Genomic DNA, 20,175 nt, shown 5'->3' on the forward strand with positions numbered 1-20,175 from the left:
ATAAGTTCAAGGGCCCTGACTTCAAGGAGAATACACTCTAGTGAGAAAAAGATGCCTCACACAAGTATACACAAAATGTCAGATAGTTGGAAATACCCTGAAGAAAATAAAACAAGAAAATGTGGTAAGTGGTATTGAGGGGTCAAAGAGGATGAATTCATTTTGCCTTCAAACTCTGTTTTCTACCCCATCCACTTCCTCAGTTTAATTTCCTAATAATCAGCTGTGGGTTCTCACCTCTGTTCCAAAGTCCTAAAGAGTTCCCCACTGCCTATATAACGAAGACCATGGGCAGAAGAGAAGAGCCCCTATCCCCTGGCCACAATTTACATATACAGTCTGTACCCATAGGAACATACCACATGCTCAAAGGGTCTCTCCGTTTTGTGACACCCTGTGTTCATTCTTTAAGCTTTAAATCATTAAATCCTCTGCTTAAAATGTCCTCCCTTCTTTCAAAAGCTTGCTCAAAAATGCCCCTCCTACAGAAGCCACTTCAATTCTCTGTAATACTTCGGGCAGCTGTCAGAAGTGGAAATTCTCAGCTGCTGTGCAGCGCTGTTTATTTTATGCATATACTGTTCTGCTTATGCATACTATGTTTATGCAGTAATTGTTCGTTGGCTAGGCCTTAGTCCAGAATAGGCATTTAATAAAGGTTTGATGATGAATAATATACTTTCCTAAAGAGTCAATATATTACATATACCCTAAAACTAAATAATACTAAATTAGAGATTTTGAATTCTGGACAGTCTGACTAAAAGCCCACTTAGTCAGATTTATGTCACAGGTTAATGTCTCTTTTAAGGCCAATTTGCTTCACGGTATTGGTGGAAAGAAAAGAATTGGAAGAATTGGAAGAATTGGAAGGTATTGGAAGAAAAAAAGAAACACCTTAAATCTTTGTACCATCACAAATATATGTTATTTGTCAAAGGAATAGTGGTCTTGATTTGAATAATGACTAAATCATCTCCTAATGTCATGTTCCTAAATTAATTTCATATGAAATATAAAATCTAGATCTTAATCATCAGTGATGTTTATTCAGCGTTTTAATATATGCTACAATAATAAAAAAGTATACCTCACAGTGTCCGCCTTTAAGAAGCTTGGCAGAGAACAGAATACACACACTAACACACAAGTAAGATACATACATTGAAAAAAGAATGCAGATTGTAGATGCTATACAGCATATAGAAGAGAATGGGATCACAGTGGATTGGAGCAGCTGGACAAAGTGTGAATGGGAAAATATTCAGAAAAGAATGGGAGGACTAAAATTATAATAATCAAGGAAGGACCGGAAGAGAATATGAAGGCAACAGAAGCAGTATAAGCAAAGATTACCCAGTCTGAAATGTATTTTATGTAGTCAAATAACAGAACTAAGTTTCATGTTAGAAAATAAGAATAGACTGGACGCTCTCTTCCAGGAGAAAGATAAATAAGATCTTGACTTTATTCTGTAAAAAGTGAACAACTACTACAAGTGTTTTGGAAGAAGTAGATTATGCAAAATACTAATTAAGAAAGCTGTATCTGGCAACAGTGTGCATAATGTATTAAAGGAGGAGAAAATAAATGTTCGTAAACCACTCAGAATGTTACTATACTGGTCTAGTTGGGAAAATATATGCCGCTATTAAAATACTATATAAATGAAGATATGACCTATTTCTTACATCTTCTCCTTTAGAATCTAGAGCACCCAAGCAATGAGCAAAATTTTCGACACATCGTGCTTCTAGTTAGGAATCTATCTGTTGGCATAAAGAATTCCAGGGGAGCTAAGCAAATTACACTTTTTCAACACAAATACAATACTCAGAGAAAATTTACTACTGACAAGGTAAATGGGGGCTTTCTTCTGTTGAAGGTAATTTAGTAGCAATAGGACTAGAGACCAGATCTGTTTGTCACTAGAAATAATTCAATAAGCCTGAGAAAAACATAGTTCAATGTTGATGATATCTATTTAGGGTAAAAAAGACTTGTTAGAAGGAATATGCCCCAATAACATAAACCCTGTTCTCTAAACTTAACTCCATTATCTCTTATCTCTCCATATTCCAACTTCTTCATGCTTAACAGGGGATAGAAGAAGCCTAACTAATGACAAAGAAAGTGACTGGCTTCTTGCATATGTTTGTGTCAGCTTAGACTAATGAGCAAAGGTGTCACTAATGCTTACTAGAACCCTTCAAACTTCACTGCCATCTGAAATTGAAAGTTGAAAACCACAAATGCTCCTAGCACTTAAATAAGCACATTTCCAACACTGTTAGCTAAAAAAGTACTTTCTGTTTTAATAGTTCATAGGAACATTAGAGATGTACCTTTATGAATGGAAGGAACACTGTAAATTTTTCTAATCTATTAACATGCAGCCTGAAGAGGGCAGTCAAGTTGCAGCAAAGCATCCAGGAAGGCTTAAGCAGTAACTGCAGGGCACAGTTCTGGTAAAACTCTTCTATTAAATCTTCTCAATTTTTTATTATGGAAACAAGAAAAAAAATCAATCCAAATGCTATAGCAGTTTATAATCCTTTCTAAAGGGTTATGTAAAACTAAAAAAGATTATTAACTCATCCATAGTTGTATATATTTGATATAGCTCCCATGATGAATGTAGCTTTTATCTTTTATGCCCTTGAAGGGCATAAAACTGTTTCTCTTTTTAATGTTAATCAAACTTCCTATAAGATTCATATTAAAATCTCTATGTATGCCTTTTATTTATATTTTTATGATAAATTATATATAGATATAACTATATATTGCATGGATATTCCAAAGTGTATCTTCATAAGACCTCAAATTATTCAATCTCTATAGATAGTGATATATATAGAGAGATCTGGTGTGAGTGGAACCATCCATTACTTACAGTTCTGATACCCTGAAGAGAAAAAAACTGGTAAGCAACACCCTGCACAAGGATTTCAACAGTGATTTCTCTCTGGTTGTGCTATAAGTATTCAGGACCCTACTGAATATACTGAAATATATTACATAGACCCAATGTCTCTGAAGAGCTGAAGAATCCACAGTTAACTACCACTTTGTAACTGGCTCTGTATAATTCACTACTTGCCAGATATTGTGTCCATTACGCCTATGTTTTCTGAGCATCTATTTTTTTCTTTGGAAAACAATTCTAACATGAACATGCGATTCCAACACATATATTACAGCAAAAATGTATATGAACGCAACAGATATTAAACTGTATATAACATGCATAGTAGCAACTCAGTTTATGAGTCAGCAGAATTTTTGTTCTCTTAAGAAAAATGGTAATACTAACATACAAAAAAGCTTAACAGGTTGTATGCTAAGAAAACTGACACATAGCTAAAAGAAGAAAGGGACTGTGCAGAAATTAGGAAGTCTAGTTCATGATTTGTTTTCAGAGATCATACTGGTGTTGTAATTCTAAAACTATTTTATATGCACTGAAAGGGAGAGCAAATATACCAATACTGCTGGGATCCAGGTTTTCATTTTGGAGAAAGGAGATAAAACTATGGAATAGGGAAAATAGAGGAAAAACCCTACAGTGTTAGCTTGGAATAGAAGATATCCAGTTAAAGTCATAATTTATATATGTATGTATGTATGTATATGTGTGTAGGTATACACATACACACATCCTAGCTCTATCTACTAAAAAAGGCTGCAAGCAATGATACTATCCCAGCAGCAAACAGTATAACTTGCCCAGTTCTTGCTTTCTAAATATCATTTCCTACCAAAAAGATGAAGGACTCCTTGAAAGAGGGAAGAGATATGGGAACATATGTATATGTTTAACTGATTCACTTTGTTATAAAGGAGAAACTAACACACCATTGTAAAGCAATTATACCCCAATAAAGATGTAAAAAAAAATGCTTCCTGCACTTCCATGACAGGGGAAGTATATAAAGTAGGCTTAGAATATTTTGTTGAGCCAGAAAGCAAAGACTAACAGAGGCATGTGAATGACACAGGAGTTGGTTTCCACTGATCAAATTTAGGGCAACTTGAACACTGAAGAAGAATAATCACAGCAACAGATTAGTAAATTTAAAAAAAGAATCTTTGCATTGAGATACTCAGAAGGGCAAATAGAGGAAAGAAAAGCTCTCATTTATAGAAGAATACCAACTAATTAATGTTAAAGCAACGACAGAATGTTTAAAAATCACCCCTTCACAACCATCCATGTAATATCAAATTCAGGCAGAGATGATCAATGGATGTTACAATCACTGGGTAAAAAAGTGCCAAGAAACAGGACAGTCGCATTATCTCAAAGTGTCCCCCCTCTTAACCCATTCACCTTCCCCAAACACTTACTACAAGGGAAAGATATACTTGTACAACAGAAAGATGTGATGATCACTGCCTTGATCAAGTGATCGATCTCATCACTGGTATTTGAAAGAACTAACATTATGTGCCTCCTGATAGGATGCAATAAGAAGTATACAAATAACTGCTATAGTACTTTTAAAAAAAGCAGATTATGTCATTGAATTAATGCCATTTCACTTAAAAGTAATAATGGTATTCTGATTAGGTAAGGATGTCTTATTAAAATATGCAAACTGAAGTATTTAGCAGTGATATTTCATGATGTCTACAAGTTAAAAGTACATTTGCTGGTATGTGACTCATTTTTTACTTATACTTAAAAGAATGTGAACAAAGAAGAACAAAGAGCATCTCTCATCACCCACTTCCACAGGGGTTAAGTCGCAACCATTGCGGTCGCCCACAGACAGTGTACCAAGAGGAGTTCAGGATGAAAAACAGGTGAGGAGCCCTGTGCTTTGGATAAACAGGCCCTTAGATAGTTAGACACATATCTCAGGAAGAATTTCAATAACCCGAGATTCTTGCATCTTCCCAGACATAGCAAAGCACTAAATCATTAACATACACCTGTTCTTTGGAATTATCAGTGATCTTTTACCAAGATGTGTGTCATTGCTTTTAACAAGACTGCATGTTATTTCCAAACCAAAAAAATTTATAAACTGGCCCCTCCCCTACCTCTTCAGAGCAGTTTCCTCAGGACTGAGTGGCTGTCTCCCAGGCTATATACAGTCCCCAGTAAGACCCTGAATAAAATGTAAACTCACAACTCTTATGTGTCTTTCTTTAAGGCAATGAGCAAAATCAAATGTGGCAACATGTTATAATTAGTGAAATCTTGGCAAAGTGTAGACTGGTGTCTTTGTACTACTGTTTCAATTTTCTGTAGGTTTGAAATTATAAGATGGGTGACTAAATCTGGACTTTATATACAAATACTATAGAAAATAGAGCTCAGAGAATGCTACAGTGTCACACAGATAATGAAAGTTCACTGAAAACATCCATTTATTCATTGTAAAAGAGTTGGGATTATCCAATCTGAGGAAGACACACCTAGGAGGAAATTTAAAACAGTGAACTTAAATCACACCCCTTCGACCTAAAAAAATAATTAAACTAGACAGCGTTCAGCAATAACCCTAAAACATCATTTATATTAAACTGGTCATGGATTCAGTCAAGTCTGAAACAGTCCTCACGTATTAGCCAAGCCAGGCAAAGAATGTGGGAATGGCATGAGAGTTTGCCAGTCTTTGACAAAGAAGTGAAATACTTTGTCCAGGTAGCCAGACATATTAGAAAAACTTAAGAATTAAGGCCATAGAGAAATATTATCCAAGGACTAAAGGAAATGAGAAGGGTTGTAATCCCAAAACCATTTAGAAAGCACTTACCAGTGCATTAAGAGATGGACAGGGTAATTTTATCTATAAACGATTCTCACATTATGTGCTCACTTTAGAATTGAATCTCCTAAGAGATATGTCTTCACTGTCATGAAACAAAAGGCTGATGAGCTCTTCCACATGGTCTTGGCCAGCTATCTCCAACTCAGCAGCCCTTGCTATGAAATACTAATCTGAATGAAAGCTTTTCATGATCTAATGAGTTTAAGGAATGCTGGCTGATGGATCCCTGCACTAAAAGATTAATAATCGTAGTTGGGAATGCAAAATGCAAATTACAGTTCACAGGGTAGAAGCAATAATGAATACGTACACTTCAGGGAAAGCATTAACCTTACTAGCTCTGCAGTCACAAGTCCCCACCCTGACAGGTATTAGCTCTGTGACTTTGGGTGAATGATATAACCTCTCAGCTTTGATGCTGTCATCTAAACCATGGACTTTTTTCAGCCCCACCTTCTAGTGTAGTGAGAATGACATGAGATATCATATATATACATGACCTAACACAGGACTGCCCGAATAGTCTACACATCATAAACAATCATCTTATTTAGTTGGAGAAGAAAAGATGTTAGCCAGTGAATATCTAATATATCAATGTAATAATTTATTCTCCCTCCTCTTTAAAATACCTTTGTAATTACTAATCATTTTTTCATTTATTTGAAGTCCAACAATGTATTAACTTCCAATACATTACCAGCCTTTGATTGTATGTGCACCCTGCTTGATTCTACATGTACTTTTTGATTTTCCTTCATCTGGATGTTTTTTTCTTACATCTATTGAATGATAGTAATAACCTTGGAAGAGGTTATTTTGTTCTTAGAATTTTTAGCGAATTCTGGAAGAGATGAGTAAGTTTGTGGTAGAATACATCTAAAAGATTTAGCAATTATGGGGAATATTCCTTATAGTACAATTAGATAAAGGAAGTTTGGAGTTAACACTTAGGGGAGGTGCGAACTGTATTGAGTAGTCTTAATTTAACAACTTTTTTTGGCCAAGGAGTTTGATGTGTGCACTGAGGAAGGTGAGAATTGAATTCTGAGATTTGTGAATAAACTGACTTTGTGAAAGAAGAGCAGAATGATTTGCTAAGAGGGCTTACAAGGAAGCCAATAGCTCATTCATCAGCCATTCAGCAAAGAAAAGCAACTGGAGAATCTTTAAGTGTGTCAGCTCTAGAAGAAAGTTTCACTTTTTCTTAAAGAAAAGAAAAAAGCAGAAAAAGTCTCACAAAGGAAAACACTAATCTTTTAAACTTATAGCTATTAACATTTCAGTGACTCTACAGAATTATAAAAAAATTATAGCAGTACTATAGAAATGGTCCCAAATTACACTGACACAGAAGGACCCAGGAGAATTCAAGTTTTTAAACAAAAATGACTGCTGATGATAGAGTGCCTTTCTCAATGAATCTACAGCTCCCTTTGAGGCACTTAATTTATAATACAGAATATAATTTGAATACTTTTTCTTGAAATTTTTTCTTGAAACTCCTCTTTACCTTTCCATCTTGGCTGTCCCCTTGAGATCTCTTTCATTCACTCTGCTCATAAGGGTCACATTCGGTACTCTCCTTGGCTCAATGACAGTAGATCTCAGACCACTTTTCGGCCACAATTATTTAACAGATCCTCCTTTTAAATTTATATTACTCTATAATGTAAATCTATTGGCCTCATCCAATAAACTCCAAGACATCCCTCTTTCAGCTCACTTAATATTTTTCCTCTCCAGTTCCATTAAAATCCTGAGTTATTTCGACATACATGTTTATAATCTAGATGTGACCCCAGCCTTATCATTCCTAAAGCGTCTCTATTATATCCACAATCGTCTACATTATACTTCAGCAATTTACTCATTTATTTAATCAACCCTTTACAACTTACTAATTTTCAACCCCATCCTCCTTTCACACAAAACCTCTCCTTCACTCTTGTGAAAATCTAGCTTAATTGTATCACACCTAGTTTATCAGCTGTCCCCTGGCTTCTTTGACCCCCAACCTTTAACCCACAATTATACATTTCAGATATACTCTCACTAGCATTCTCAGAATATGTGCCGATTAATCCACTTCGTAGAATAAAGCAAACAGGTTAATCCCTATGGAGGGTGTTCTTGCTCCTAAATTGCTGAGTATTGGGGAAGAAATCATTTCATTCTAGAGATTCTTCACTAAAAATCTGAGTATTCTAGTTTCATAAAGGATCCTTGTCAATGCTATATGGTCATCCATCCAATTAACTAATAAGGCTTCATCCATGCCCATTGTTCCTCAACGAAATTAAATTTTAAAAAGCTGTGAATCATGAACCTGCTTCTTAGCTTCCCTGTCTCTATACTGGCTGCACACTAGAATTACCTAGAGCATGTTTTTAAAAATGTCAATGTGTTGACCCCCCCAAAGAAAACCAATTAAACTAGAATGTCTAGGTACGGGAAGCACATATCTGCTCTACACTTTTTATTTGCCTCTAAACCTTCATGGGCCCTTCCTTTCTCCTCTAACAACTTCACCATCATCTTGATCCATGAATTAACTTTTTCTAATAACTTCAATCTTTTTCTCTTGTAAATCTAAAACTACTCTAAAATTTAAAAGCTTATTACAAAAGAGGCTGTAATAAACAAGTAAATAAAGGTTATTTTGAGCTAAGCATCATTAAAAAATTGAGGGTCCAGGGCCTCCCTGGTGGCGCAAGTGGTTGAGAGTCCGCCTGCCGATGCAGGGGATACGGGTTCGTGCCCCGGTCTGGGAGGATCCCATATGCCGCGGAGCGGCTGGGCCCGTGAGCCATGGCCGCTGAGCCTGCGCGTCCGGAGCCTGCGCGTCCGGAGCCTGTGCTCCGCGACGGGGGAGGCCACAACAGTGAGAGGCCCGCATACCGCAAAAAAAAAAAAAAAAAAAAAAATTGAGGGTCCATATTTAACCATTTAACAACATAATGCATTAACTAAACTATTACTTAAAGGATATACCATTTAACAGTATGCTGTGGTTTATGTTATCAAAACATATACAATTATATGTAACTGTAAAATAAATACTTGGATAATAAAGTCTTTCTAGGTTACAGTTGCAAAAAATATAATAGTCAATTAAATAGATTTCTTCATAACAGTGGTGAATACAGGAAATCAATATATTCAACTTTTAGAAGCAAAGAAATGATCTCCCTAAAATATATAAGGTATTGTAGGATGCCAGAGGACAGTTTATATTTTTGTGGAATCTGAACTGTTACACCAAATGCCAACTAACATGGTATTTTTGCCTCAGGAGGGCTTTTCAGCACCCCTTAGATAAACACAATGCTAACCTAATTCAGACAAATGTTAATGTCCACTTAAGTACTGGTCCTCAAATTGATAGGAGGGGAACTCATAATCATCTGAAATGGTGTTTTTCAAAATATTTTGCTTTTTATCTTTTCTACCCACTTTGAGCTATGTCCCAACATATACTCATTATTAGATTGTGATAAAACCTTTCATGAAAATTTCAGAATACTGAAATTACGTTTCTGCAAGCTAGTCTGAGAGAAATTGGTTTATTTTTTTCATTGGCCCATGTTACTAATAATTTTGGTTTCCACTAAAGTTCAAAATGGTTTAGAAATCTAAACTCTACAGATGATTATACAATGTGAAGAGTCTGAATGTGGAGCTACAAGTGTTTGTTCTTGAAAAGAGAAAGTGTTCAGCCAAGAAGAAACAGAAAACCTGAATTGTCCTTAACAATTGAGGAAATGGAATATGTAATTTAAAATCTCCAGGTCAAGAAGATTTCACTGGAGAATTATATCAAACATTTAAAGAAGAATTAACATAATTTCTAAAACTGTGTAATTTCACAAATCACTTCCAGAAAATAAATAAGGAGGGAACATTTCCCAATACATTTTATGAGGTATCAGCGTGATACCAAAATTGGACAAAAACAGTACGAATAATGAAAAATATAGATCAATATCTGATATGAACTTAGATATAAAATACTTCAACAAAATATTAGCAAGTAGAATTCAGCAATACATAAAAAGAATATAATACAATCAAGTGGGATTTATTCCAAAATGCAAAGCTGATTCAGTGATTGAAAATCCATCAATGCAATCTACCATATCAACAACCTAAAGAAGAAAAAGACTATCAATTGACTCCCCAAAATCTGACAAAATCCAACACCCATTCATGACAAAAGCTCTCAGTAAACTAGTTCCTCAACCTGATAGAGAACATCTACAAAACTCTTACACCTAGTATCATACTTAGTGATGGAAGACTGAATCCTTTCTCCCAAAGATCAGATCAACAGTAAAACATAAAACTATAAAACTTTCAGAAAAACATAGAAGAGAAGGGCTTCCCTGGTGGCGCAGTGGTTGAGAGTCCGCCTGCCGATGCAGGGGACACGGGTTCATGCCCCGGTCCGGGAAGATCCCACATGCTGCAGAGCGGCTGGGACCATGAGCCACGGCCGCTGAGCCTGCGCGTCCAGAGCCTGTGCTCCGCAACGGGAGAGGCCACAACAGTGAGAGGCCCACATACCGAAAAAAAAAAAAAAAAAAAAAAAAACAGAAGAGAAAAAAATAGAACTTTGTGATCTAGGGCTAGGCAAAGAGTTCAATTTGACAACAAAAGTAAGATCTGTAAAAGGGGAAACTGAACTCACTAAATTAAAATCTGCAAAAGACCTTGTTATAAGAATAAAAACACAAACCATAGACTAGGAGAAAATATTTAAAAACCACATATCTGACAAAGGACTAGTATCTACAATATATAAAGAACTCTGAAAATTCAGTAAAAAAAAATTCAATTAGAAATAGGCAAAAGGGCTTCCCTGGTGGCACAGTGGTTGAGAGTCCGCCTGCCAATGTGGGGGACGCGGGTTCGTGCCCCGGTCCGGGAGGATCCCACGTGCCATGGAGCGGCTGGGCCCGTGAGCCATGGCCGCTGGGCCTGCGCGTCCGGAGCCTGTGCTCCGCAACGGGAGGGGCCACAACAGTGAGAGGCCTGCGTACCGCAAAAAAAAAAAAAAAAAAAAAAAGAAATAGGCAAAAGATATGAAAGATATTTCACTAAAGAGGTGAATGGTCACAGATGACCAAAAAGCAAACGAAAAGATGTTCAACACCATTACACTAGGGAAATGCAAAATAAAACCGCAATTAAAACTATATACCCGTGGAATGGCTAAAATAAAACAATGACAACACTGATGCTGGTGAGGATATGGAAAAACTAGGTCCTTCACACACCACTGGTGGGACTGTAAAATGATACAGCCACTCCAGAAAACATTTTAGCAGTTTCTGATAAAGCTAAACATGCAACTACCATTGCAATTAAGCCATCAGACTCTGGCCATTTATCTCAGAGAAATGAAAACTTAAGTTCACACAAAGCCTGTACAAGAATGTTCATAACAGCTGTACTTGTAATAGCCAAAAACTGGAAAGAATCCAGGTGTCTTTTAACAGATGTATGGTTAGACAAACTGCAGTACATCCATACCATAGGATATTACTCAGTAATGAAAAGAATGAAGTACTGACAAATACAACAACTTGGATGGATTTTGAAGGAGTTATGATAAGTAAAAAAAGCCAAATCCAAAAGGTCATATACTATATGATTCCACTTACATAACAGTCTCTAAATGATGAAATTACAGAAATAGAGAATAAATTCAGGAGGTGGGGAGATGGGGTGGGCGTGGCTATAAAGGGCAACAGGAGGGATTCTTACTATGATGGAACTGTTCTGTATTAAAATACCAATATCCTGTTTGTGAAACTGTGCTACAGTTTTACAAGGTGTTAGCATTGGTGGGGGTGTCACTGAGTAAAAGGTATATAGGATTTCTCTGTATTATTTCCTAGAATTGCATGTGAAACTACAATTATCTCAAACTTTAAAAGTTTAATTTAAAATAAGCACTGTTGTATATATATTATATTTATACTTGTCCAAAACTTTCTTTGGTATGTTCCCACTGAAAAATATTTCATTCACTTCAAATCATATCATAGGAAGAAATTTCTATATCATAGGAAGAAATGTCTCATTATTAGAGGTACTGAAAAGTAAACAGACTTCCTTGAGTATGGCCTCTTGATTAAACTATTTAATCAGAGTATGTTTAAGGGGGCTACTTCATTGCCCCTAAGATATATGTAGGTGACCTACAAGGCAATATTTGAACCAAATTCTATAACATATGTACCTTTATACAGGACATAAAGATAAAAAAATCTGTTTTATGATTACATGTGGATTGGTTAAGTAAGTATTTTATATAATATAAAAATATTAGCCTATCAAAGTCATTTCCTAGAAAACGACTTTGAGCTTACATTTAAATGCACTTATAGTTGACTACAATATCGAACAAATGTTTAATTCTATTATATACTTTTATCTTAACTCTAACAAACATATAATCATACAATAATAGTTTTTAATTTTTTAAATACATACATTACCTGCACACAGAACACTGCCGCTGAGGTTGAAGAGCAGTGAACATAACAATCATAGAATAGTTTCGAGGTGGTGTCTTTATAAATTTTCGGAATTTGTCACCATTCATTCGGAAGATTGAGCGCCTGGAGCTCCATTCCATCAGCTGTTCTACTTTCTCAGCTAAAAGATTCTGCAATAAACATAGGAATTTAAATTTACACAGGGTTAAAATTCTTCAGTTTGTACTTCAAGTAAAAAGAATTACGTGGGATTATATTTTACCTAAAATTCATTTCTGCTAAAACTTGTTTTGGTGAACACAGTCATTGTTAACTGACCATATATGCATAAAACATTTCATCTATTTTTCCTAACAATTGTAAAAGTTTATAAAAATAGATATCAAAAGTAAAATAGACTTTCACTTCCAGAAAGATGGAATAGATATGCTTTTCCCTAATCCCCCACTAAATACAGCTAAAAACTCTGGTCATATGAAAGACAAGCATAAGAAGGCTCTGAAAAGTGGGAAGGAGGAGGAAGGCTGGCTGGCGACCCCAAAATGCAGAGCGCCGTGGTGGTGGGTGCCCTGAGTTTTGTTTCAGCCTTACCCATCCCAGACTGGTGGCCAGAGACATTGGCAATCCAAGAACACCAATGGACACAAACAAACAAAAAAAAACCCAAGAAAAGCCTGCTCTCTTTACCCAAAGGACAAAAGAGGGCGACCTAGTAAGACAAAAACTAACTGCTGTGGTCTAGCCAAACACCACAGACGAAACACTGCGCTTCCACCACCTCCCTCGCTAGCAAGGCGGAATGGGGAGCCTCAACCCGACTCTCAATTCCCCTCCAAGCATCAACATGCAAACAGCTTGGAGGGATCTCACGAAGACAAAACTGAGTGAAAGACACGTATGCACAAAAGAGCCCTGCGTGATTCTACTTATAGTAAGATCAAAAACAGGAAAAAATCTACTGTGCTAAAAAGTCACGATAGTGGCTTACTGCAGCAGGCACTGGGATGCTGGGAGGCGTAGTGAGGCGAGACGGTACCGTGGAGCTGGGGGCTAAGAAGACTCTCTTCCAGGGCGGGGTGACAGTGAAAGTAACACTCTAGCCTCCGTACAGAACGCTCTTAATCTTTAGATTGTCCATTTTACCTGAAAAAGTCTGAGAAGTAAAAATCTCTACAGGGTAGTATTCCTATAAGAAATTTGTTAGCCTTGGAAAATCAAGAAAGAATGAGTGGTCGGAAGAGAAGGGCTTCGACTGTGCCATTTAAGAAGGACTAAGGACCTAGGCACAGACGAAATCTTAATTGATGAGACGTATGACACCTGAGCACACCAGGCACAGTCTAAGAGTCCTGCACGAAAAGAAAAAGGGCTGCGTCCTGGTCACTACACACGAAAGCTTGGACAAGACACTTCACCTCTCAGAACCTAGGGACTCATCTATTAACCTCTGACCTTCCAATACATACCTAGATGATTTACTGAGAGATGACAGATAAAAACCTTTGTAAATTATGAAGTACTATAAAATACAAGGCAGTATTGGTAGAAGTATTGTCTTCACTATTGTTAGATAACAAAGGGTGATTTTACCACTATAATCCTATATGTAGTCTACAATTCTTTTCCTGTCAAATTTCCTACATATTCTGAATATACATCAAAACACATGAGAACCACAGTTTTAATTCTGGCTATTGCCGGAGAACTTGTGAAGAACATTATATTCAGATTAAATATTAGATGACAAAAAATAATGAGATATTTTCAAATAAAAGTCTATCTTTCTCTAGTTACAGTCTCAGAATATTAAGTGCTTTAGACATGCTAAGCGCCATGTTATGGACATCACATATGCTATCTTATTAAACTCACATAGCAACCATAGCAGCACAGAGGTAATAAGCTTAATCCACAGAGGTTGAAGCTGAAGTCTAAAGAACGGTAGCTCTCACCACTGCCCTACCCTGAAGTGGTTTTACTTGCAACAGACTTTAAAAAGTACACCAGTTACCTTAAACCAGCAACTGACATCTCTAGTGAGCTCTCACTTTTACTCATCTGACAAGCCTCAAATCCCCCATTATTAGAGGAAAAGGTACTGCTGACCTATTGTTTGAGATAAAACACCTTACCATGGTAAGTGGTACAGAGGTTTATTAGTTTGGGTTTTTGTTGTTGTTTTTTTTTTTTTTAAAGAAACATTCTAATTTTAAAAAGGTGGTAAGTCAATAATTTCTGTATGTGGAGAAAATAGTCTTAGTAAACCAAATACATGTCTTTCCATGTGAAAAAAAACATAAACAGCAACAATTTCTGAAGATACTCAACTATATTAACAAATCAGGTTTAGAAACAAAAAAATAAAAAGGGAAAGGTATTGTAAAACATAGCAGTCATGCACCTTAAAGATCTGTAGTAATAACAACAATAGCTAGCACTTATTGTGTGCTTACTATGTGCTAGGCACTGTACGAAATGCTTTTCTTATATAATGAATTCATCAATCCTCATAACAATTCTATGATGGGGGTCTCATTGACATTTCAAGTTTAGAGACAAGGAAACAGAGGCACCAAGACATTAAGTAACCTGTCCGAGATTATAAAGCTACTAAATGGTAGAACTGGAGATTCCCAGTCTTATTCCAAAGTACATACTCTAAACCTCTATACACACTGCAGAATCTTACAGGTTTTAGAGGTTACAGAAAAACTCTTGCAACCAATAGCCTAATATTCAAATGAACACATTGCATTCAAAATAAAAATGTTAAGGGAATTCCCTGGTGGTCCAGTGGTTAGGACTCCACTCTCACTGCCAAGGGCCAGGGTTCAATCCCTGGTTAGGAAATTAAGATCCCATAAGCCATGCAGCACAGCCAAAAAAAAAAAAAAAAAATTAAGTAAGAGTCTACATAGTGAAGAAGGGACAACACTACTACATAAGGAAAGAGAAACCTCGTCACATCCTGAACTAGTCACCTTTGCAGAGAAAAAGAAATAAATGGTCTAGGGAGGTAGGTTTTTAGGGCATCATGGTTGATTCAAACTTTCAAGAGCGTTTGTTGTAAAGAAGGCTAAGCTAATTCTCAAAGGAAAATGTTACAAGGTGATGGAGTAGAAATATTCAGTAAGGAACAGAATCTGATTAATGTGAATTCATGCTTTTAAAATCTACTAAGAAAGAATCACAGGTTGAGCTACAGTCCACAAATAGGGTTTATTCTATGTTGCATTTCTCTGTGACAGGCATGTGATTTTCTTTAAGGAGAAGGTTGGGTGCATCTGATCCTTCCAAGTATTTCCCTTTTCAGGGCCATATGTATCCCCTCTTTGTTGGGAATTTTTCTTCATGCTACAGTTACCCTTATCCGGGACTACTTTTAAGACTTCACCACCTTCTCTGTTTGTGTGTCCCTTTTGGTCTCTTGAAGAGAGTGATGCTCATGAATCTCTCTTCCCACTGGAGAATAAAACCTGAAAGAAAATCATGCCCAAGGGAATTCTGTGTAGTGAAGGGAGCATGGAAACATCCGTAATATGGAACATAGTGCAACCTTTAAAAATTGAAAAGGCACCATATGTTCATTTTCAAAAGAATTTAATGGCTCAAGTTTAAATGATGATTCTGTATTTACATGCAGTGTGACTTGACCAAATTATTTCTCTGAATCTCATCTTCATCTATAAAATTGAAATAATATCTCACAAATTGGTAAAATTAAATGAGTTAATGTATGGAAAACTATAACAGCAACTGGAAAAGTACAGGCACTCAAATTCTGTTCCCTTCTCCTCGGGTTAATTTCTATCAGCCACCTCAATCAGGTTGCTAAAAGAATAACTACAGAGGGAATGTTTTTTTTAATCTTATTAGTACTTCAACCTCAAGAGTTACCAAATGTTTTCTGAGTACTTAGTACATAGCAAACATTGTGCTAAATTTCTAAACATCCATTGTGGATTACTAAATACACGACCAGCACTATGCTAAGTTTATGGAAAATGAAAGTACAACAGATTCTACTCTCAAGGCTTTACAGCAAATAAGCTCTAGCATTAAAAAATATACTTGGCTTATATTGATGTGTTATGGTTGTGGCTTTGCTGTTAAATAAATGGCTTAGTGCCAACTCAGGAAAGGATGGCACACAAGATCTTGTTTCTGTGAATACTAACTGACTGGTAGCAGCTAATTTAAATTCAGTACAAAGCACAGTTTTGAAATCCACACTAATACTATCAGTAAAGAGGGTGTGAGCAGTTGAGTTTTGTCTGCTGCTGGCACAAGGCTGGGAAATAGAGACACAGATGCCATATATCTACCATTTCTAAAAGGAAAAACAAATCTAAAACTTAGAATCTTCAAGGAAGAAACCCTGTCCTTACCTGTTACCTTGTAAAAATCATGGGCCAGCAGGTCCCACATATTAATGAAGGTAAGATACTCAGTCACACTAACTATAGGTGCCCAGCCCTCTATTTTTATCGTAATTTTTTTTTTTTCTTTTTGCGGTATGCGGGCCTCTCACTGTTGTGGCCTCTCCCGCTGCGGAGCACAGGCTCCGGACGCGCAGGCCCAGCGGCCATGGCTCACGGGCCCAGCCGCTCCGCGGCATGTGGGATCTTCCCGGACCGGGGCACGAACCCGCATCCCCTGCATCGGCAGGCGGACTCTCAACCACTTGCGCCACCAGGGAGGCCCTATCGTAATGTTTTTATAAAAACTGAATTGTAAGGCAATTCACTATTAATAAACAAACTGGCATAATCGACATATGCCAGTCCCCAACATATGACATTACTCCATTTTTTCTCAATTCATGTTTTTTTAACCAATTCATAACAAAAATACAAAGAAATGGTACATTTCACTAAACAACATGTAATGAAATTGATCATTCCAAAGTGAAGCTTAAACAGGAAAAAAAAATCTCACTAATACTTTTATACTCATATTTTTTTCCAGCATTTTATCCCTAGGTAAATTTTAATGATGACCAGATGCACCAAAACAAAGATATGTATGTGGTCTCTTGTCTTAAAAAACATCTGCCAGAGGGATAGCTATTCATGTATCTGTTCTAGCCACCTACGTAGTATTTACACCTACATAGTATTTGTTCAGGTGCCATATACACTACTATGTATAATATAGATAACTAATGAAAACCTGCTGTATAGCACAGGGAAATAAAAAAAGAAAAAGATGAGTATTAGGATATAATGTACAACATGATAATATAATTAACACTGCTGTATGTTCTATATGTAAATTATTAAAAGAGCAAATCCTAAGAGTTGTCATCACAAGGAAAAAACTTTTTTTTCTTTTATCTTGTATCTATACGTGATGATGGATGTTCACTACACTTACTGTGATCATCATTTCATGATGCACATAAGTCAAATCATCATGCTGTGCACCTTAAACTTATAGAGTGCTATGTGTCAATTATATCTCAATAAAAATGGAAGGAAAAAATAGCCACGCTAACTTGCTTACAATAATTCACAGGACATAAATTTGGAATGAGAATAAGAAGTACATGTTGAAGGTATCTCTTAGTGACACACAGAAACTTCGTGACCCTTCTGTCCTTCCCTGTATTTTATAGAAAGTCTCTGAGAGGAAAAGAGAGCTGTACTTTTCACAACTTGAATATCCAAGAGGTTCAATCAAAGCCCACTGACAAGGCAAAGAGAAGCAGCCAGATGCATATTTTTGCATTTGGGAGAAAAGTTAGCTTCAATTTCTACAATTATTTGATCCCCAAAATCCTTACTCATTTTCTTAATATCATGCCATTCTTCTCAGATTTGAATAAAATATAAGGGGCAATGAATGCTTCCAGAAACCAAAATATCAGAGATTATACCACCCCATCTATTGATACATTACAAAGTGTTCACTAAAGATCACCAACAGCCTTAAGGGCACTCAGCCTTAAGACCTCAATGAACTACACAATAAATAGGACAAATACACCATTTTTATCAAAAATAAAAAATGCATACAGTACACATGCCATAGAGAGGGCAAAGATTCAAACAAAGGGTTAGTTAAGAACTCGGCAAATCATCTTACCTCTGCAGGAAATGTAATCTACACTCTACAGGAAAACCTCAACTATCATTACTTCAAAGGTGAAAAAGTGAGAGATTCAAAAATACATTAAATAAATCATACTGAGAGTTCCTTGATGTATTCAATATCAAGCTCTTTAAAAGTAAAGAGAGAAATACTGGGAAACCCCAGACCAATTCTTCCTCAGTGTAGATCCTAAAGAGAACCTGGCTGTGTAACTACAGAAAAGGGAACCCAGCCGGCTACCTAAGGCCAATACCAGCGCAGCTACAAGTTTATATGGGGGAGAGTGTTACATGAGTTTTTAAGTCCCACATGTTAAAGACAGTATCTAAGTCAATTCAGAGCTGAATGAGAAATGTAGAAATAAAGTTATCTGTGAAAACATTTTTTCCAAACGTTCATGCTTTTTTAGAAAGGAGAGAACTTCAATTGATGGTGCTACAATATTCAATTAAGTGGACTTTCTTCTAGAGACTCAGTAAAACTATTTCCAGTGACAATCTTTTAAGTAGTGACTTTAATAACCTGAACTCTCCCCAGAAAATTTCCCTAGGAAAAGATCCACATTTCCACGATTTTGTATCCTTCAGAGCATCCTGAGGATGGCTAGCTCCTGATTGGCCCTGAAGATCCCTCTACATACACCGTGTATCTGCTGAATGGAATCTGTAAAATTTTTAAGCTATAAACTAAGAATCTGTAATTTATTATTCCTATTCAAATGTAACTTAAAAAAAAAAGGATTTCTAACTTCAGTTTATCATAGATTCTTAGCTCTATTTTTTCACTGCTTTGAAAGTGCAAAGAGTATTATACAAGAAGCAACTGTTTCCTGAACTTGCATATTTATAGTATATATAATTGACATAACCATAAGAACTTAAGAATTACTGTGGTCAAATTTAAAATTAATAATTCAAGAATCTAATATCAATTTTAATTATTCTAGGATTTCCTAATTCACAAAAATAAAAGTAGTGCATTTACATAAACACATGAATATGAATTCTACAATGAAAAATATCAAAATGTTTTGTTCCGTGAAAAACTTAACTATCCCATGGCAGTAATAAATTTTAAGATTCCTAATGTTAAATGCCATTATACCTTAACTTTATTAGAGAAAACACACAGAAACTATCACACGGTGTTTTGAAATATTTTGTATTTGATACTAGTAGTAGTAACAACACTAGATTAATGAATGTATGGAATTATATAAATTCAGGTGTACTAGGAAATACATCTCATCCCCAAAAAGTAAGGCCCTACACAAAAACATTGATACAAAATAATAAGTTATTATCAGTGTGATGTAATCACATCTACTTTAACATAACCTAAAAAATAATTCCAAAGGAAAAAAGCTGAACATAGTTATGTGATTAACATCAATAAAAATAAAAAAGCCAGGAAATAAAGAGCATATTAAAACAATGAAATATTAGGGACTAGAATAATATATATGGGGTGTGTAACTAGTGAAAAAATTCTATTATAACATTAAGTGGAAAGATAGAAGGCAAAGTTTATACTAACTACAACTAAATAACTATTAACTATCTACAGATAAATAAATCAAAGTCATGTAAATAGTCAAAAACTGTCTTTTTTAGAATTGGGAGTTATTCTGTTTTATTTTGTACTATAAAGTGAACACAGTTTGGTTTTTGTTGTTTGGTTTTTTTCGGTTTGGGAGGAGGTTTTCTTAAATTCACGTGGGTTGTCTTTGTGACTTTTTCACTGTAAAACTGCTGAAGTACAATACTCTCCTGTCAAGAGACACCATCATTAGA

General features: G+C 35.9%; 1 protein-coding gene across 5 annotated transcripts in view; it reads right to left on the minus strand.

Annotated features, from left to right (window-relative positions):
* TUSC3 (tumor suppressor candidate 3) overlaps nt 1–20,175 on the minus strand; it is a 183,452-nt gene that overhangs the window by 107,467 nt on the left and 55,810 nt on the right. For all 5 annotated transcript variants that reach the window (XM_060085678.1, XM_060085676.1, XM_060085681.1 and 2 more), the window contains exon 2: nt 12,290–12,459. In XM_060085678.1, the coding sequence (XP_059941661.1) occupies nt 12,290–12,459 (170 nt within the window). The remainder of the gene's footprint in view (nt 1–12,289; nt 12,460–20,175) is intronic.

This window comes from Mesoplodon densirostris, chromosome 20, assembly GCF_025265405.1.
Source record: "Mesoplodon densirostris isolate mMesDen1 chromosome 20, mMesDen1 primary haplotype, whole genome shotgun sequence".
Lineage (NCBI taxonomy): Eukaryota > Metazoa > Chordata > Mammalia > Artiodactyla > Ziphiidae > Mesoplodon > Mesoplodon densirostris.